The sequence below is a fragment of the Bombus flavifrons genome, chromosome 2 (genome assembly GCF_040668555.2).
Source record: "Bombus flavifrons isolate JBK064 chromosome 2, iyBomFlav1_principal, whole genome shotgun sequence".
In the NCBI taxonomy this organism is placed as follows: Eukaryota; Metazoa; Arthropoda; class Insecta; order Hymenoptera; family Apidae; genus Bombus; species Bombus flavifrons.
The window spans coordinates 19,693,494-19,714,991 of record NC_138443.1 but is presented as its reverse complement, the minus strand read 5'-3'; the positions used below and the strand labels follow the sequence as shown (position 1 = coordinate 19,714,991).

At 31.2% G+C, this 21,498-nt stretch overlaps 3 protein-coding genes across 6 annotated transcripts; 2 read left to right on the top strand and 1 right to left on the bottom strand.

The window, feature by feature from the left end:
• The first annotated feature begins 426 nt into the window (after positions 1 to 426).
• LOC138187899 (dihydrolipoyllysine-residue acetyltransferase component of pyruvate dehydrogenase complex) lies at positions 427 to 4,485 on the top strand. Of its 2 annotated transcripts, none has more exons than XM_069129172.1 (11): positions 427 to 626; positions 941 to 1,122; positions 1,224 to 1,420; positions 1,483 to 1,657; positions 1,734 to 1,912; positions 1,997 to 2,148; positions 2,226 to 2,371; positions 2,464 to 2,640; positions 2,722 to 2,906; positions 2,969 to 3,069; positions 3,179 to 4,485. In XM_069129172.1, the coding sequence occupies exons 1-11, from the start codon at positions 500 to 502 to the stop codon at positions 3,346 to 3,348; spliced, it is 1,791 nt and encodes a 596-aa protein (XP_068985273.1). In that variant the 5' UTR covers positions 427 to 499; the 3' UTR covers positions 3,349 to 4,485. The 2 variants fall into 2 exon arrangements, with proteins under 2 accessions (XP_068985273.1, XP_068985268.1); XM_069129167.1 differs by having other exon boundaries at positions 430 to 626; positions 2,223 to 2,371.
• Pak3 (p21 (RAC1) activated kinase 3) lies at positions 4,459 to 8,335 on the bottom strand. The gene has a single exon (XM_069129182.1). The coding sequence runs from the start codon at positions 7,970 to 7,972 to the stop codon at positions 6,461 to 6,463; it is 1,512 nt and encodes a 503-aa protein (XP_068985283.1). The 5' UTR covers positions 7,973 to 8,335; the 3' UTR covers positions 4,459 to 6,460.
• Positions 8,336 to 16,681: 8,346 nt separating this feature from the next.
• On the top strand, positions 16,682 to 21,287 carry Bcat (Branched chain amino acid transaminase). 3 transcript variants are annotated; one of them, XM_069131390.1, is made up of 7 exons: positions 16,682 to 17,071; positions 18,428 to 18,538; positions 18,619 to 18,828; positions 18,919 to 19,149; positions 19,846 to 20,155; positions 20,257 to 20,414; positions 20,489 to 21,287. In XM_069131390.1, exons 1-7 carry the CDS (start codon positions 17,051 to 17,053, stop codon positions 20,678 to 20,680), a joined length of 1,233 nt encoding a protein of 410 aa, XP_068987491.1. In that variant the 5' UTR covers positions 16,682 to 17,050; the 3' UTR covers positions 20,681 to 21,287. The 3 variants fall into 3 exon arrangements, with proteins under 3 accessions (XP_068987491.1, XP_068987493.1, XP_068987492.1); XM_069131392.1 differs by lacking the exon at positions 16,682 to 17,071 and adding an exon at positions 17,791 to 18,007; XM_069131391.1 differs by lacking the exon at positions 16,682 to 17,071 and adding an exon at positions 18,031 to 18,338.
• The last annotated feature ends 211 nt before the right edge of the window (positions 21,288 to 21,498 follow it).

The following is a 21,498-nucleotide window of genomic DNA, read 5'->3' as shown; positions in this document are numbered from 1 at the left end:
TACCGTTTAAACAAATTTCATATTGAAACAAGATATGCGTAAGATTTTACAACGTATTAATGGATTAATATAGTTTAATGATGGATTATTCAACCTACATACTGGATATTCATGATTAGCTCTATTAATTTTATTAAGTAGTGCAATTATATAAGCGACCACGTGTACAATGATCATATCTTTTACGTTACTCGCGTTATAATCCAGTAAGCGCGAGATTTAAATTAAAACATATAATATTTGTGTACTAGGTGAAAAAGATATAAAATCGTTCTATAAAAAAAAAATCAAATAGAGGATACATACTTATGGTTACTTAGTAAAAGGTGAAAGTGGATATATCACTGAGAAACATTAAGTGGGTAACGTCCCCCTCCAATGAATTCTTTGATAGACAGATTCTCATTGTGAAGGTCGAAAGTTGCCTGTATAAAGCAATCTCCGTGTGTGCATATACGCGTACTTAGACAACTCTTAGATTAATTGCTTCGTATCAAATATGGCGCAAATGATGATACCTAGAATTGCACTTTTATCTATTAAGAATAGTAATCGGCTAATACCTCGAATATTTGTGCCGCTAAAATATCAACGATCATGTTTCCATACAAGTTGGGTTCTCGATGGTATGCAATTTATTCAGAAATACTTTATTAACACTCTTATTCGTGATGAAATTGAGGTTAACCTGCGGTCATATATCTCGAATAATATTTATTTCAAATAACACTAACTATTACCATACAAATCATACTATTGATGATATTAAACGAAATCATTTCTCCTATTTTTTATTAACTTCAACGTGTAATCATGTATTCGTTATATTATTTAGATTGATTATGCAATCAACTATCATAGTAATTTAAAAGCCATGTTGGTTTTTGTGCTGTTCAGTATATAATTTTCTACAGTATCGCAATTTTTAATTAATTTTTAGTCACAGGAAAGGAAGTCTTAATGCCTTCCTTGTCACCTACTATGGAAAGTGGTACTATTGTCAAATGGCTCAAAAAGGAAGGTGACAAAATTGAACCAGGGGATGCGCTCGCTGATATTCAAACTGATAAGGCAGTCGTTACTATGGAAGTTGACGATGAGAGTGTTCTTGCAAAAATAATTGTAGGTTTCATGTACCCAAGTTTCGGTTTAATTAATTCTATATATTTATATTTTACACAGAAATTCTTTATAAGAATGAACTTAATATAATATTTTATTAGGTGCAAGAAGGAACCAAAGATATCAAAGTAGGAACACTAATAGCACTTACCGTAGATGTAGACGAAGATTGGAAATCCGTGGAAATGCCAGATAGTATTTCAACTACACCTGCAGCTCCATCACCAACACCTTCTGCGCCAGCAGCAGCAACAGCAGCACCTACTGCAAGCACATCAGCTCCACCACCTCCTGGCCAGTACGTATTCATTGGTGATTAATAATGCATATCATAAAAATTTTTTTAATTATTATTTCTAGAACAAATGTCAGTATGCCAGCACTATCACCAACTATGACTACAGGTACAATTGTAAAGTGGCTTAAAAAGGAAGGAGATGAGATAGAACCAGGAGATGCACTGGCAGAGATTCAAACAGACAAAGCTGTTATGACTTTTGAAATTGAGGAAGAAGGCGTATTTGCAAAAATCCTTGTACATAATTTTTATTATAGATTCAGTCGTGTTTTATTTAAAATTGGAAATATCTTTCTAAAGATTCGCCTATTAGGTTCCTGAAGGAAGTCAAGTGGCAGTAGGACAATTAATTGCCATTACGGTAGAAAAGGGAATGGATTGGAAAAATGTTGTTATTCCGACAACTACAAAACCATCTGCAGCTACTGCACCATCTGCAGAAGCTGCTCCAGCTTCGGTGACTGCAGATAAAACACCTGCACCAAGCGGACAGTGTGTATAAAAATGTTCCTATGATCAATGGTGCAAAAATATTTGCGCACAATAGTGCTGTCTGTTATTATATTCCTTTTTTAGAGTTTATGGTTTAGCCGTAAAGCGATTGCTGGAGGAATATGGATTAAGTGCACAATCGGTCAAAGGTACTGGACGACCTAATCGATTACTAAAAAGTGATGTTTTAGCGTATATTCAAGCAAATAATTTAAAGAAGGTTGCACCAAAAACAGGTATGCAAAAGCTAACAACGAAAATATTAAAGTACAATATGCATTAATATGTATGTTCTTACATATTCAAATAGCAGCTGCACCTAAACTTGAAAAAGGTAGAAAAGAACCAGGTGATGTACCTTCAAAAGCACATGTACCTAGTGGCCGTCCTTCCACGTATAAAGATATCCCAGTTTCTAATATACGTGGTGTTATTGCTAAGAGACTCAGAGAATCAAAAGTAATTATAAGTTGTTTTATAGATTCACGCAACAAAATTTCGTATTTATATTTCATAAGTAACATAATAATACAGTCTTAACAATTTTGTAGAGTAATATTCCACATTCTTATGCGTTCGTCGATATTAAGATTGATAAACTAAATGAAATACGTAGCGAACTAAAGGCTGACGGTATTAAAGTCTCGATAAACGATTTCGTTACGAAAGCAACCGCACACGCACTAATCGAATGCCCATTTATTAATACGTTGTATCAAAACGATCAAGTTAGTATACGATTTGACACAATGGTTGAAATTTATTACGTAAATAATTATCGAAGAACAAGGTATTTCATCTTTTAACAGATAATTCGTATGCCAAGGGTGGATATTTCTGTCGCTGTTGCTACAGACACAGGTCTTATTACACCAATTATTTTTGATGCTTCAGCTAAAAGTGTAGCAGATATTTCGCAAAATATTAAAGAACTAGCCGAGAAAGCTAGAAACGGTCGATTAAAACCCGAAGAATTCCAAGGAGGAACATTCACGTAAATAAATGAATTTATATAAAATATAAAACTGCAAATTTTATATTTCCAATATTTTTTAGGATATCCAATTTGGGAATGTTTGGTATTAAACAATTCAGTGCAATCATAAATCCTCCTCAAACAGCAATACTTGCAGTTGGAAGTGGACGTGAGGAACTAGGTAAAAGTATTAAAGAAATTTATATTTTTATTATTTTAGAATATGTATCGTATGTATTTTATATTCGAATTCAGGAAAAATGCAGGAAATATAACGTATCATTTTACAGATGTCGCGCTACAAAAAATAACAAAAATGTCAACAACTTTATCGTATGATAGGCGTGCAATTGATGAAGACCAAGCAGCCGACTTTTTGGCTGTTTTAAAAGCTATGTTAGAAGATCCAAGTTTTCTCGTCGCTGGAAGATTACGAGCGCTAAGATACGCACAAAACTGACCTTTAATTAAACATTAATTCTGAAGAATTTATTGAAAAAATGGGTGTATTGAAGAATTTAGGTTTCGATACAAATTTTAGTTTTATCTACAACATGAATTAAAAATATTGGTATAAAAATAGATCTGAAATATTTATAATTTAATTTGGGAAGTTGTAAACACAGAGAATTATATTTAAAATCATTTACAGTAGATTCAAGTAATAGATCAGTGTCATCAATACTAAATGTCATTATATCAAATGAATTCATATATGATAATTTTGTTTATTATATGAATTCATTTTTCTACTGCTGTATTCTACATTTCCTTCGAATTTTATAATTAATGAAAACCCGTGTTAAAAAATCTTATGCAATGTATCTACAAAAGATATGTTATCCCTTTTATGGCAAAATCATGAATTATTCAATTTTCACTTTTTTATTAAAGAAATGGGTTGAGTATCTTCTTATTCTCAGCCATATAAATTAAAAAAATGATTGTTATAACAAACACAGTATAATAACGTATGATTATACTTGTATTAACTTCATTCATTATCCTCAGCAGTATCAAGTAATAATTTTACATTCAATTGTAAATTTCTATAATCTATCGAATCGTACATTCATGATGATGACATAAGGCGGATAATATATGGTCAATATAAAAAATTATAGGATGGTGTAAAAATTTAGAAAAAGATAAAAAATTGATATATAGATAGAAAATGAGAGATCCTTCCATCTCAAAACTAGTAAATAATATAAATTCTTATGAATTTATTTAAATTATTTACAAATATAATATCTCGGACACACGTAATTTACTTCTGCATAAGTAAATAGATAACTTCTATATGTATATTTATTCTAATAAAATAAGGGCCACACTGCTGTTACTTCTTTCATATAAAATATTAAATATACATATTTATTCTGCGTAATAAAAATTACATTATTTTATGTATATTAATATGTAAAAATTTATATAAATATAATGTAAATATATTTATGAGTATAATGAATTTTATTTTAATATTAAGAATATTATGTATAATTGAGAACTTCAGTGTGGTCTAAGGAATTCTTGGGGACAGTAGTATGTACAAAATTATAACTATGTCTTGTAAATAAACCATTTATTGTTAAAACGATGTGATGTTTCCTTATATATATATTTAAAAATAATACATAGATATGGAATATTCAAAAACAATTAAAAATTTTGCAAATATTTTGTGCAATTATCAGTTATCTTATTATTCTTTTTATGCTGCATTATCACTGATAAAAGTATTTATAAGGCAATTGGCATAGAACCATATGTATTGATTTGATAAGGCACAAATGTTACAACTGTGTCTAGATTAATTAATTTTACATTAATGCTTTTGTAACAAATTTTTTAATTTATCATGTTAATATAAACATGGTCAAGCATAAAATTTATTTTACATTTGATTTGATTGATCATGTTACATACTAAATAATTGACTTAGTGATCATACATGTTGAATTCTTACATATGATTTTATATCAGTGTCTATTACTAAGCTGAAGTCATATTAAATCATATTTAAACTGAACATGCAATACTTAATTACACAAAAGATAAAGAATAATATGACAATATTAAATATAGAAATACAATACAACAGGACTCAGTTTTTGTTATCACAGTAGTGATATTACTGCTCAGATCTTAAACTAAGTAATTATGGACGATATTTGATTGTAGTATAGTTACAAATATTTTTCATGAAAGATATTCTGAAAATACTATATACACAATACATAGTATTCATATGATAGAACAGCACTTTCTAAAATTTGGCATCTGCTTTGAACAGGATTAGATTTTAAACTATAAGTAGAAAATTTGTTTAAATGTTGCACATTATTAAATTTGGTGAAACCTTATAAAACTAGTTGAAACTTGTAAAAGTTTTAAAAAATACATTTTAAAATGTGTGTACGTCACATTATTTAAAATACTTGGTTATTAATACACGTGCTTGCAACACTGAATCACAAGGTACAACTTTTCATTACTGCGATACAAATTTTTTTCAAAAATGTGGACTATAAAATTTTTAATACAAAGGCAGTCTTTCTTGTGTAATTAGATAATGATTAATCAATTATAAAAAATAATATTTACTACAATACCCACTTTGTATGTGAATTGTTTGATTAAAAATGTATGGCATAACTTGATTTATTAAATTTTAAACAATGGAGGAATGCAATCCAGAAAATATAAACGGTAAATATAATAAACAAAATGTAAGATGTACATTTGAAACATCAATTGGTAAAATTATTAAATTAAGATTATAAATTAAATTTGTACTATAACTAAATAATTATTATCTATAGTATTTTGACAACTGTCAAATATAAAATAAATTGTTATACCCTTGACAGATATTATACTATGTCCACATACCTAGCAATTTCAGTCCTTGAATAAACTAAGTACAATATTTTATATAATAAAAGTATTACACAAATCATATTTTACTATATAAAAAATGTAAACAATTGTAAAATGGAGTCTTAAGCTGATACAAAACACGAAATATATTTTTAGCACAATGACGTTGACTTGTATTCTTCCTGCACCTACTGTGTTTTAAAATTATTGGCAGATTGCACCTTTTTTTTTTATAAGAAAAAAGAAAATATAAAAAAGACATTGAGCTTCTACGATAGGTATTGCACATGAAACGATCATTAATAATTTACATTAATGATAACTTTTTCAATGACTGAAGCAATAAAAATTAACCTATCACATATATTCTGTTATAAAAGTTACTACAATAAATGAATAACTACTTTTTAAAAATTAAATTTTATATCTTCTAGTAATTTTTTCATAGCTATAACTTATACTATTTCTATTACAAATTTGGTAACATTGATATAAATATGGTAGGTGGTCATATATAAAATACATAAAATCACTGCACTACATGTATCTAAATTATGTGCAGTATATAGGATGCTTTTACATTGTATAGATAATATAAATGCAATGCTACACATATATTCAAGAAACTAAATACATGTATTTGAAAATAAAAATAGATGTTTGATTTCTACTTAAAAAAGGAAAGTTATTTAGTGGAACACTTTATGAAGAATTCTTTGCGCTGTTCTTATTAAGGGTATCAGACTTGTTAATTCTGCGCAATTTTCTAAAAATGGATGAGACAATAATTCATCAGCAGTTGCCCTTTCATCGACTTCAACTGCCAAACATCTCTCTAAGAAGTTTTGAAATGTCGGACTTAGAGTATCCCACCTGGGAATAGAAGGTTTACCAATGGCAGCAATTAAGTATAAAGCTCTTAATGGTGTTTCTTTCATATAAGGTGGTTCACCTTCTATCATTTCAATAGCCATAATACCTAAAGACCAAATATCTACTTTTTTACCATATTGTTTTCTGGTCACTACTTCTGGTGCCATCCAGTATGGAGTACCAACCATAGTTTGACGTTTTTCATCACCATCGATATTAGCACAAAAACCAAAATCTGTAACTTTCACAGCACCGTTCATACCAAGAAGTACATTATCTGATTTGATATCTCTATGAATAATTCCTCTTGTATGTAAAAAACTAATTGCGTTTAGAACTTCTCTACAAACTGCTGCAATTTGTGCTTCTTTCATTATAGTTTCAGTAACAACATCTGTAAGTGGCCCACCTTCTAATAATTCCATAATAACCCAGAGATGTTCATTTAAAAGGTATGCATCCAAGAAATTAACCAGATTTGGATGTTGGAATTCTTTGAGAACTTTAATTTCAGTCAATATAAGCTCTTTTTTAGGCTGCTTTGATAAATCTATGTCTTTTATAGCAACTTTTTGATCAGTTTGTACATCGGTAGCTATGAATACAGTACCTGAAGCACCAGCTCCAACTTCTTTAGTTTTTTCAAAGCGAAGATTTGGATCTCCATCGTGGCAGATAGCTCGAAGTTCTTCAAAAATCTCTTCATCATTAAGCTTTATTGTTGAACATTCTGTCTTCCTTCGCAAAATGGGACTCTCTTCTGCTTTATTTTGTTCACTTTCATTCTCAGGCAACTGATCATCTTCAATTTGATATGTATTTAAATCTTCAAGAATCTCAGTAAGAGTTTTCTCAATCCTATCAGGATATGTTCGTGGTGTGGGTTTTGGAATCTTATTCACTTTTGGTGGAAGTTCGGGTAACCTTTGCACTTGACTATCCGTAGAACTTGCAGAGCTCGATCCATCAGAATCTTCAGAGTGACGTTTCTTCGATAAAATTTTATCAATTTCTTGAGACTCTTCCTCGATCAAATCTTCCGTAACAAAAGGTTTAAATACTTTTTCCTCTGGCTTTCGTTTCATAGAATAATTATAATATTTAATGGCTTGTAAAGCTGCAGCAGGGTTCTCATCCTGTTCTGATTTTGATATTTGCGTATTCAACAGACGAATCCAAGATTCGGGAAGACCTTCCAATTGTCCAGTCTCGGCATTTTTACTCACATGAAATTTATGAGAAACGTTAGTAGGTAAACCAATCTCAGCGACTGTATCAACCGGACCAGTTTTCTTCCTTGAAAATAACTTTGTTATATTAAGACTCATTTTAGCGCGCAGTTTCGCGCACTTAACGCGTTCCCTTCTACGACGTATTGCGACCTTTTAAAAAAAGATAAAAGAAGAAGAAGAAACGGTCACTTTTAAATAGCAATTCTCATCATAATATGACTCGTCTATCTATCGGCAAGGCATCAAATACGATTAAAGGCGTGTTTAGTGTGACGTACTACGTCATTCAACGAGTGGCGGTACAATTCGAAGAAGAGACACTTTAAACGGATACAATTTAAAATTGACAATCTTAGTTTGCTGCGGCTATTTGAGATATTAAATGTCAAATAATTATAGTATACACCTGTACATATAATAATTCCGTATAAATTCAAGCAGATGACTCTTTTTATTCGCATCTCTCGTTTTACCTCCATACAGATCTGTGAATATAGAATTACCAGACGATGCATCACTTTAAGAAATGCAATATACATTCAGGAGGGAAATTTAAATTAAATGAACAAACGTTTATAGGTGTATAGGTATGTGTATATACATACATATACAAAATGTTTGTAAAGTGAAACAAGAATATTTAAATACGTTTGAAATTTCAACTTTAATCTGTTACTAAAATTAATTAACTAAATGATAAAATCTTACTCTGTATAGAGTATCCCATGCAGCTGGAACAAGTTGTGGTGTTAAAATGGTAGAAAATAGAAAAAAAATTTCGTTAGATAAAATTAAATGGTTTCGAGTGATGCATTATTTAGTGCACTTGTCTTCTTCGAAAGTGGGGGCATTTGAAAAATTTCAAGGTCACCTTTTTTCTTTAACGGAACTATACATGTTTTATAAATCATTCGATGCATTGTTTAATTCTCTACAAAAAAGTATCAAAATATTATTAAATAAATGCATTTTAAACGAAATTCAAATTTCATTGGTTAATTTAAGGAATACATCTTTAATTTGTTGGTATAAAGTAGGTGACTATTTTGTTTTCAAGTTCAATAATTTACAAATTATCAAAGAAGTATTAGCATTATAAACATATTGGTTTGACCTGCTGTCTACTGAAGTATATAATTATTTAAATGTATATATAAGATAAATAGTTACACAAGTTGTTCCATGTAAACGTTCCGCTAACTTGTATAACTATTTATCATATATATATATTTATTTATGTATATAAATAATTATATACTTCAATAGACAGTAGGTCAAATGAACATGTTTGCAATGCTAATATTTCTTTGATAATTTGTAAATTATTGAACTTGAAAACAAAATAATCATCTACTTTATACTAACAAATTAAAGACGTATTCCTTACAAACCAATGAAATTTGAATTTCGTTTAAAATGCACTTATTTAATAATATTTTAATAATTAAAATTATTATCCAAATGAAGAATTGTTGATCAAGAGCACAATGCTCTTGTAAAGTGTCCCTCAATGAAACATATGTACATATTTCGATCTCATGCTTTCAACGAAACTTATAAGAGAATCTACAAGAATCAACAAAATCTGCTAACTTCTTGAACCAATTCTTATTCACGATAAAGAAACGGAACAGGTAAGATCAATGAACGTTCAACGTAAATATGAATCTAATTGTAAGATTATTATTACTATCGCTATTTCTTATTAATTTTTTTCCGTAAACTTGATCCATTGTTTAATCTAATCTTGTTAATAATGGCTTCCTTACAAATACGTCAACGACGACTTAATTAGAAAACGCTTCGTAATCAAAGTACGTGTAATCGTCGAACAGCTACTGTGGTGATGGTGAAAAGGATTTCTCAGTATGATAGACTCATTAAACATTCTATGCAATTGTTATAACTTATTAAAGGATTGACCATATGCCAAGTCATCGGATAAATCGAGCAGAATCTAATCTCATAAACTACTAACCATGAAATGTAACTTGTACTTCATAATTGTTGGGGTTGACTGATAGAAGAACGAGTGGATGAATTTGTAATAGAAAAATATATTGAAATAAATAAAGGTATACGTGTAAGTTGATCCAGATCCTTACTCTCTTAGTGTTACAATACAATGGAAAAATAGGGAGCACGTTCATATATTTATAGCAAAAGGATATTACCAAAAAAGTTAACCTCATAGCTTTAGCTAAAGGCTACAAGGAACATTTTTTTTCTTTCTTTTTGTTTGGAAGAATTTTGCAATCAATTCTCATTGAGAATTATAAGTAAATTATTATGGCGTGGTACTATGTCGTGTTTAATAAGTGTTTATCGTGTGTTTGATTCTAGCTGAATCTAACGTTTAAATCTAAGGGGTAATGTCTTTTTAGTCTGCGGATCTGATCCGTCGTGTCAAGTAATTGAGTATGTAGTGGATTTTGGTGGTTGTCAACTCTTATGTTATATCTATTACCGAATTTGGATATTTCTTCTTTGACTGTGGGTATCTTGAGGTCGCGATGTATTATTTCGTTGATAACATACCAAGGTGCATCTATTAAAGATCTTAGAGTTTTCGATTGGAATCGTTGAAGAATTTCTATGTTGGAATTACTCGCTGTTCCCCATAGTTGGATTCCATAGGTCCAAAGGGATTTTAACGTGGCCTTATATAGCATTGTTTTATTCTGCGCGCTTAAGTTGGAACGTCTGCCAATGAGTCAGTAGAATTTTTTAAATTTTGATTTAAGTTGTTTGGATTTATCTACGATATGTCGTTTCCATGTCATTCTTCTGTCCAGAATCATGCCCAGATATCTGACTAACTCTTTGTTTGGAATTGGAATATTATTTATGGTCACCTGTGGGCAGGTTTGTTTTAGCAGCGTGAAGGTTATGTGACTGGATTTATTTTCATTTATTTTGAAGCGCCATTTGTAGAACCACTTTTCCATAGAGTCAAGGCCTCGCTGAAGAGTAGAGGAGACAATTATCGGGTCTGAGTGGGATGCTAATAAAGCTGCATCATTAACAAATGTCGCTGTGGTTATCGCTGTTAAAGTTGGTTAATCGGCAGTGTAGATTGTGAACAGCAGAGGTCCGAGGACACTGTTTTGGGTTATGCCAGCTTCTATTGGAAATGTTGCGGTTATAGCATCTAAATATTTAATCGTAGAATCGTAGAATGTTGCTTCCGAAAACCGAATTGATGATCTGGCATTGTTTTCAAATCCTCTAGGAGTGGAAGGAGTCGTTTCGTTAGCATCTTCTCAAATAGTTTGGACAAAGTAGGAATAAGACTAATTGGTCGATAAAAGCTAGTTTCGTGCATTGGTTCTCCAGGTTTAGGCATAAGAATAATCAATGATATTTTCCAAGACTTAGGATAGTATTCAAGGCGAATAATTGCATTAAAAGTAGAAGCGATGAGTGCAATCCCTTTTATGGGAACCTCCTTAATAGATTTGCCACTTATCAGATCATGCCCCGATGTTTTTCTGGGATTTAGACGACGGATTAATTCTATGACTTCCAGAGATGAGAAAGACCCAATAGGAGGAAACATCTGGAAGGGAGAATGCAAGTATTCAGTTATTTCCGTTGCAATAGTGGAGGAATATGGCTTGAAAACGTTAGTTAAGTGACTTGCAAACAAGTTGGCTTTTTGTATAGGGCTACGCGCCCATCGAGCTTGCGGACAGCGAATTAGAGGGATTATTTTTGGACGAGTGAGTTTCCTGGATGCCTTCCATAGTGAGTAGTTGGAGTCAGCTGTGGGAGACAGATTAGCAAGATATTTTTGAAAACAGTCATTTTTATAATTTTTAAGGGTTTTAGTTAGTTTTCTTGTTGCATTATTTAGCTTACGCTTATCGTCAGGTGTTCTATAACTTTGACATACTCTTCTAAGTCTGCGTTTTTCTACGATTTTTTTTATTATGTGATGGAGATATTCATGCCTTAAGTCTGTTGGTGTTTATGCTTTTCAAAAGATTTTTGCCTCTTACTGTGATAAGTCTGCTGCCCCATTGGGTATGTTTAGCGTTATAGTCTCCTCCAGCTATGAATCTATTGCCCAGGTCTTCGAGGAAGTTATCGAAGTCTTCTTTGGAAATAGAATGTCTAGGAGGGCAATATACTGCTGATGTGGTGGTTGGACCATGCCAATCTTCTATCGCTACGTTTGTAGCTTGGAGGTAATCCTTCTGGAATGATGGAAGCCTATAGTGTTTTATGCTGGTCTTGATGATAATTGCGGTGCCGCCGTGGGCCTTTCCACTGGGATGTTGGGTATGGTAAAAGTTATAACCATTTATTTTCAGATAATTTTTATCGGTGAAGTGAGTTTCAGATATAAGCATTACGTCAATTTCTTGTTGTTTTAAGAAGAGTTCTAGTTCGTATTTATGCCGAGCTAAACCGTTAGTATTCCAAAGAGTTATGCGTGTTGGTTTTATTTTACGTCGGAGCGTGTTAATTTGTCCACGATGATTGTAAGCAACGATAGCAAGTTATTAATTTGCTCTATTTGTTTCGCGATTAATTTTTCAAGCCTATTGAAGTTATCCGTGTTTTGTGAACTGGGAACACTATTTTGTAAATGATCACTATAGATTTCCCGTCTGCTTTGATTTCCTTGAACTACCTGTGCATAGAAGGTTGCAGGAGTAGAGAATTTTTGTGGACTGAGTACTTTGGTTGGTTAGGTCCTTAACTCTGGGTTTAGGGTACTTATTTTTATACAAGGTCTTGTAGGCTGTGCAACCTTTCTAGTTCGCAGGATGCTCTCCTTGACAGAGGATGCAGGAGTTTCTGAAGATTCAGTGCACTGATCTGTAGAATGAAGACCCGCGCATTTAACGCGGCGGTAATTGTGGTTGCAATATTTCTGCGTGTGGCCGTACCTTTAGCACCTTTTACATTGAACTATCTCTTTTTTATAAAAGGTGGTCCAATTTTTACTACAGAATTCATTAGACGGTTGATATTATAGACTTCTTTGTCGTTTGGCTTTTGCTTTAAATCAACAAAGAATAAGGATAGCGGTTTTTTTGTGATTCTATGCCTTATATTGCTAATGTTGGTTACTTCATGACCATGACTTAAGAGTTCAAACTTCAGTTCGTCTAAGTTAGCTGAGTGATGGATGTTGCGTAGTACCACACGAAGAGGTCTTTCTTGTTTCAGTTGATATGTGTGGAAGTTTGCGTTCAGGGTTTTTAGCAACTTTGTTACTTTTTTATAGGAGTCTGGATTAGTCGGCAGAATTTTAACCTGGTTAATGTCGATGACATCATCGATGAAGATTGGTGGAGGAGGAGGAACTTTCTGCGCATGTTGGTTTGTTAATGTTTCAACTACGTTCATAGAATCGTCTGTAGATTCTAATATTTCGAATCTGTTATAAGTGATAACATGGTTTGTTGACGGTTCGTTCTGATTAGTGTTTACATCTTTTTTAACTGTATCTAACTTACGTTTTTTGCTGTTGATTTACAAGGAGCATAATTAGAAATCTATTCATTAGTTCCTTTGTTCCTACATCTTGTAACCCAAAACATAATGTATATTCAAGAGTATAATAATATGGGCCTCTCCTTATGTTACCTCTAGTGACTCTCTACCTAAACCAGGCCACACACCGCGGACAAGATGGCAGCCAGATGTCTACACATCCTTTTTTTTTTTTTAAATTTTACAATCAATTCTCATTGAGAATTATTAGTAAATTATTCTGGCGTGGCACTATGTCGTGTTTAATAAGTATTTATCGTTACACATCCTTGCTGCGTACCCTCAATAGTCTCAAGGACCCTCCATAAATCTCAGGAATTTTCTAGTTAAGGTCCTTCAGATCGAACAAACATCTTTTTACTGAATTGTTTTCTAAAGCTTATTGTCCACTACGAGTTGACACGGCAAAGTTGGTTTTTCTCACGTATGATGCTTCTCACTAGCAACTTTCTCTCGGGGGTGGTTAGCATCCTTCCTCACCCACCAACCTGGAAAATAACCAATTAACAGCGAAGTCTATTTCCCTCACTTTCCTAACGAAAACTTGTCCTGAACGAATCAGCTCATCTCGTGTCCTTAGACCTACCCATCACAAGTTTTCCTCCGCAGCATCATCTTCATCGTAGATAAATCCAAACAACTTAAATCAAAATTAAAAAAATTCTACTGGTTCATTGGCAGACGTTCCAACTTAAGCGCGCAGAATAAAATAATGCTATATAAGGCCATATTAAAATCCGTTTGGACCTACGGAATCCAACTATGGGGAACAGCGAGTAATTCCAACATAGAAATTCTTCAACGATTCCAATCGAAAACTCTAAGATCTTTAACAGATGCACTTTGGTATGTTACCAACGAAACAGTACATCGCGACCTTAAGATACCCACAGTTTAAAGAAGAAATATCCAAATTCGGTAATAGATATAACATAAGAGTTAACAACCACTAAAATCTACTACTTACTCAATTACTTGACACGACGGATCAGATCCGCAGACTAAAAAGACATTACCCCTTAGATTTAAACGTTAGATTCAGCTAGAATCAAACACACGATAAACACTTATTAAACACGACGTAGTACCACGCCATAATAATTTACTTATAATTCTCAATGAGAATTGATAGTAAAATTCTTCCAAATAAAAAAAAAAAACATTATCCGTAGCTTCGATCGTAACTTTGTCTGCAGCAACTCGACGGTCGCTCATATTTAAGGCTTCACTGATTCAAGTTTTCAAATTCTGTTCAAGACGAAATGAGCAAAGATTATTTTTCCTCTTTTTTTTTTACCCTTATATATTCTATGTAGAGACTATTTATAAAGAGAGATTATAGCAAGAATTTCTAATATATCAAGCCAGTGTTTTCTATTATTTCGTCACTTTTAATTCGATACTTCCTCCCCAAGTGTCGGACGAGCCTACAATTTGTTGTCAAAAACACTCGAGATCTACTGTGTCTTGTTTGTAAATATGTACACATACGTATTTGGAAACGTTTAATACGTTTCGTATTCTTGCACAATATCTGAAACAGTAAACGTAATGGACACAGGATTATACGTATATGTACATAGACGTAAATGCGATGAAATGTTTATTTTCGTTGCCAGTTTCATTATCGTGGTATGATGCAGAAGGTATTGATTGCAAAAGTAAAAGATGTAAGAGCATACAATAAGCCACGTCGTGGAGATACTATTATTTTTCACAGCTAATTCCAGAGTTGCGTTGAAACGATATGTCTTTTTAATCTGCAGTTAACCTAATCTCTCGAATCGTTCATGATTTTTAACGCATTTTTGTATTGATCGCAAAGAAACGGTTGCTTTCAGTAGACTAATATCTGAAAATAGAATCTAAAGAATGGATAATAATTGAAGAATGTTCGTCTGATGAAATACAAGTCCAGATTCGTTCATTTCTAGAATAATTGAGTGGATAATTATAATAAAAAGGCGATAGATATATGGAGGAATTTCTAAACCATTTGAAAATGTAGATTGCAAGTTAGAGGTTACGTTAATCATAAAGTGTAAACTAAACTGGAAACGATAAAGCGAGAATAGTATTAGGAAAGATAATTCTAAAAATTAAACGATATCACCCGATTTACGTGAAATTACCAGATCATCTTATAGAATGTTGTACTTACAACTATCTTCCTCGTGTTTACACTTATTCACTATAATATAAAAGAGTTCCCAGTGTTGTCACGTGCTTGATATGATATATGTTACTTATTACATTTACACGCTATTAATATCAAAAAGAAGACACGAATAAAACTGGAAGATTTCGTCCTGAGTATTTACCACATTGTCGTTGACATTTTATTGCAACGGTAGTTTCGATTCTTTTATCAATTTTGCAAAAGAAGGTAGCGCATTTATTCATTTCTCTTGCGCAAGAATCGTAAATATAAGAACATACTTTTGTAATTAAAGGGATAGCGACAAGTCAGAATTATTACTTTAATCCTCATCCTGTGTACTAATAGTAAATATATAGTAAATACAGTAAATGCGGTAAATGTAGTAAATATAGTAAATATAGTAAATATTTACTATCAGTACACAGGATGAGGATACTAATAATTTGCTGCAATAATAATAAATAGTAAATATTTACAATTCTTCTATATATTTGAGAATCGAGAAGCGTTCGATATTCTTAACAGCGTGCTTGCTGTCCTTTCTTATCGCTCGAACAAACCATATTATCAACTTGTTTTTAATTCCCTGCCCCCACTCGTGAATCCCGTTAGAATTTTTCCTCCCCTTTCCCAATCATACAATGCTCGTAAGTTTCGTCTTTTACGTACAGGGTGTTCTTGTCACCAATACTTTTATTGCTGTTACAAATTAACTCCCTTCGCGCCTTTGAACTAAACTTTACATTTATTTTACATTCTGATTAAAGTTTACTGCAAAATTTATATAATTATGGTTCCTATTACTGGAGATATTCAAACCCTAATAAATAAAAACTAATTAATAACGTCTATCTTCAATTGTACTTGATTACAATCAACATGAATATTGACTACAATGAACGTACATGCTTATCAACAAAATTAGGCAATTCGAGAAGGTTGAAAAAACAACTATATCACACTAGTTAAATGAAATTAAATATACGTTTCCTGAACACTGTATATATCTCAATGTGTATACATACATATTATACTGAATCGGCAAATTCCCCACTCTTTTATTTTCTGACGTAGAGAGGGGGTTCTTTGCTTCTTTCTGTCTCTCACGCCTCTTGTCCCCTAATAAGTAAAATATCAACCGTTGGTTAATGCAAAGACATTCTTCGAGAATGCTCAAAGAAGTGAATACAAGTGTATAATAACGTGTATAATAACGGAGTCATTATATAGCAGTTGCAATACTAACGCTTTTAATAGTGAATATTTTAAATCACCTGCGTCCCTGTTCGATTTCACATTTTTTTCCATTTTTTCTTTTCTAATTTCCTTTTTTTGGTTTTCTTTTTTGTTCAAAAACAATAGTAAGTAAAATTACCTTAAACCCATTTTACGAAGTGTTTATTTACGTAATTACATTCGTAATATACGGTGTAAGGAATCTAGTGCGCTAAGGATTCTTCTGAAGGATTAAACATTTTGTGATTATTCATCACTATTCAATTACTATGGTCCAATTGCGACGTCAGGTAAATTATATTTTTCACGATTCTTTCGAAAATCTAATGTTAAAAGCGCTGAAATATTGCAAACTTACAGATACTAATATTAATTAAAATGTAGAATACGAAATTCTGATGTAAAAATTACTATATCTCGTATAAGATTTGGTTGTTTACTCGGTCTAAATTTTTCATGAAATCTTCATAATTATCTCTGGGTTTCTGTGATGATGCAAGATTCTCATACGCATACAGAAATTGTCTAGGAACAAGATCTAGAAGCATTCCACACGTTACCAATAATTTTTGTCCTTTTTATTTTTTTATTGTCAAAGTTAAAAGTAACGATGAAAATTTCAAGCAAAAATTGAAATATATAATTTATACAATGTACAAATGATGAGTTATTTGTAAGAAGTAGAAGTTAAAGATTTTAAATTAATATAGTAATTTTATTGCAAACGATTATATGATAATAACTTATTTAGGATAGAATATTAAAATAATGCTAGATATCATTAGCGAATATAATCTTATTTTAATAAGCTTCAATGTGTTTTACACGCAAAGTGTTATCTTTGTAAATTATGTCTCATTTTTTATACATCGTAGATTATGCAATTTTAATGCAGTAGCTTCACACGATAATGTTGACAACAGCAAAAAATTTTAATAAAATAAAATTTTATAAACTTGTGATATTGACGCGCGTCTTGCAAGTTCAATGTTCAATATGACATTAAGCGCGTGTAATAACACGTGTTCAAAAATGCATTTTTATTAGAAATGACTTTCGAGAAAAAAAGAAAGAAAAAGAAAAAGAAATCATACTGAGATAAAACGATTAATTCGATAAATCCTAATTCTTATATGTAATTTTCAAACTTGTAACCGGAAATATAAAAATTAATTAACCTATGTAGTACCGATGTATCTTGCTGTCCTAACTCTATCATTACTTCCGTAAGCAATTTGTAATAAAAGAATTAACATAAGCATCACCGTAATGGGTATTCTGATAGAGTCTTCGCGAATTTTACTATTTTATCATATTAGTTTGTCTTATTTTGTCATGTCAGTCGCTGAACATAACCAGATATTTTATAATACCGATATGAATCAAGATTTCTGTATAACTTCTAACACATATTCGAAATGATTGTATTTCCATATTGGGCTAATACAAAATTTAAGCACTATATACCTTTTAAATTCAAGAAAGTTACTCTGTTCCACATAAACATGGACTGAACTTATGTAATACTGCAACCACATATTTATTTCTATTTTCTGTGTATGTTGATTCTGTAATGAGCGTATTGGTGAAAGATGTACTGTGTGTTATATATTAGAATTATTAAAACACCACAATGTTTTATACAGATTTTATCTTGTGGGGGAATCCTAAATCAATTTCAATTTAATATCAAACGGAATTCATCATCTTTACAAATTAGAGATAAAAAAGTAATACAACCGGAACGATCTTTTAAGGTATGCTTTATTAAAAGATATTTCAATAATTTCTTGAAATAATTATTTTAACTGAAATTTATAAATACTATATTTTGTAGTATGCAGATCTAACAGTCCGTCTTGCAGGACCAGACCAATTACAACCAAAGCCCAATGTCAGTGCTTTAGCATTTGGTAAATATTTTACAGATCACATGTTAAAGATATTTTATCATGAAACATTAGGAGGATGGCAAATACCAGAAATTACACCTCTTGAAAAGTTAGTTCTCCATCCAGCATCAAAAGTTCTTCACTATGCTGTAGAGGTAAATACAACTTATATTTCATAAAGTTTCCTATTCATTTCTATTATTTAACAGTATTTACTGATGTATGCGCTGTATGCATTATTTCAGTTGTTTGAAGGTCTAAAAGCTTATAGAGGAGTAGATGGGAAGATAAGAATATTTCGGCCAGAACTAAATATGGAACGGATGAACAATTCAGCAACGAGAACTGGCCTACCTACGTTCATAGGAGAAGAATTAATTAAATGTTGCTGTAGATTAATTAGTATTGATCAAGAATGGGTACCTCATTCTACTGCTTCTAGTCTATATATACGCCCAACGCTTATAGGAATAGATGTAAGTATGCACATCTTAAAAGAAAAATTCTAATATAACGTCTTATCTTAAAGATAAAGAATGTTAATCAATTGAACGATATGAATAATAATCGTGTCATTGATGTCACAGACGTCATAAAAACAGATACATATAAAGTAAGCAATATATTTCACAATACTTAATGATAATACACGATAAAGTAGTGTTTAATGCTCTTTTGTTGGAGTAGGACTATAAGATACACTTAGACATTGTATTGTAGAAAAGAACAAGAACTAGTGATTAAAAGTTAAGAAGATAAAAATTAATATACAAACCCTTAAATGTTCAATGAAGTATATGTCATATCTTTATGCCATTAGCTCTATATTTAATATGAATGAATAGTAGTGTATCTTTTTTCAAACATGAATAATATTAGCATATAATAGTACTTCTGATTACATTGATTGAAGATTTCGAATAAAAATGTATTTATGTCACATATTTTTTATAAATTGTACTTTGAAAGGTGTGTATGCATCGTTATTTACAGATGATGCAACATTTTTATTAGAAGAAGTCATCTCAATGAAGAAATAATCATGAATAATTAATATTTTTATACAAAAGATATTTAATGTAAATATCAATGAGAATATTCAACCAAGAATATAAAAAGAACTTTATGTATATATATTATAATTATTTTTACATTTTTACATCTTTATCTAGCCCACACTCGGTGTTGCATCTTCAGAATCTGCTTTACTCTATATTATTTTGTCACCTGTTGGCTCTTATTTTAACAAAACAAAAGAAAATATTGGCATATCTTTACTGGCTGATCCTCAATATACAAGAGCATGGCCTGGTGGTTGTGGTAACCACAAAGTAGGTAGCAATTATGGGCCTACTATATATGTACAAAAGGAAGCTATACAGAAGGGTTTGCAACAAGTATTATGGCTTTATGGAAAAGATAATGAAGTAACTGAGGCCGGGACTATGAACATTTTCATGTTCTTTATAAATGATGATGGTGGTGAGCATTATTTTACGTTTTTCGTTTAATTGCTTGTTCCACAACTATATAGTTTCACTGTATAATTTCATATTACTTTTATAAATATGTTATAATTTCAGAAAAAGAGTTAATAACACCACCATTAACAAGTGATTTAATTCTTCCTGGAGTTACAAGAAATTCTATTTTAGCATTAGCCAGAGAATGGAATCAATTTAAAGTCAGTGAAAGGAAATTTTGTATGAACGAAGTTTGTCAGTTACTTTCAGAAAACAGAGTAAGATATCCTATCTTAATTATTCTTTATTTAAAATTTGTTTCCACTTCATAGAAATTACAATTTTATTTTAGTTGTTGGAAATATTTGGAGCAGGAACAGCTTGCATAATTAGTCCTGTATCTTACATAGAATATGTTGGACAACCATTGCATATACCAACGATGGAGCACTCTAATCCTGTTTACAAAATGTTCTTGAAACATTTAACTGATATACAATATGGTATTATACCGGATCACCCTTGGGTGATACCTATCGAATGAATGTAGAATAATCCATTTAATTATTTATTACATAATTATAACCAAAAGCGACTCCATGCAATTTTTAACATCGATTGTATTATATTTAAAAGAATAGTTGTTGAGAATGTCACAATTTTGTTGTTGCTAGCTTCATGCGAATGTTGTTGTGAATGAATTCTTATTTATTTACACATGGAACTGATTTTGTCAAAGGCATGTAAGAAGTGAGCATGTATTGGAGATGAAACTCAGGGATCAATTGTTTCTTACAGAAGCAAAGCAACTTTTTAATAGTGAGCTATAAAGACTAATGTGTTGATTTGTGTGTGTGTTATACGTTGAATGACAGTTCGTACTTACGAATATGTGTGTGCGTTTCTACATAGAAATATAGATGTATTGTATATATTTTTTATATTACTTATTTACTATCTTATGTAATTTTAATAATTTTTCTATGGTACAAATTATTTATTCAATGTTCTACCTCACCGGTCAAGAAGGACAACAAGAAAAGAATATGCTATAAAAAGCTTTTTTTTTTACTTGGTAGATAGTCTGTATGTCTGAAAAAGGTTTTTGTTCATATGTGTATCATCTCAATAAAAGTATAAGTTTATAAACACTTGTTAATGAAGAATAGATATTTATTTCCTGGGGAACGCAATTAATAAATTGAAGCAAAGACGATTATCTAAAATTGTATAAACTACCTAACATACAATTTTTCATTACATCGTTTGAAAGTTTAATTATTATTTTCATGTCAAAATAGAATGAGATCATATTACTAATCGTTGTAATATCAAGTCTACAGAAACTTCTTGTTATAACAG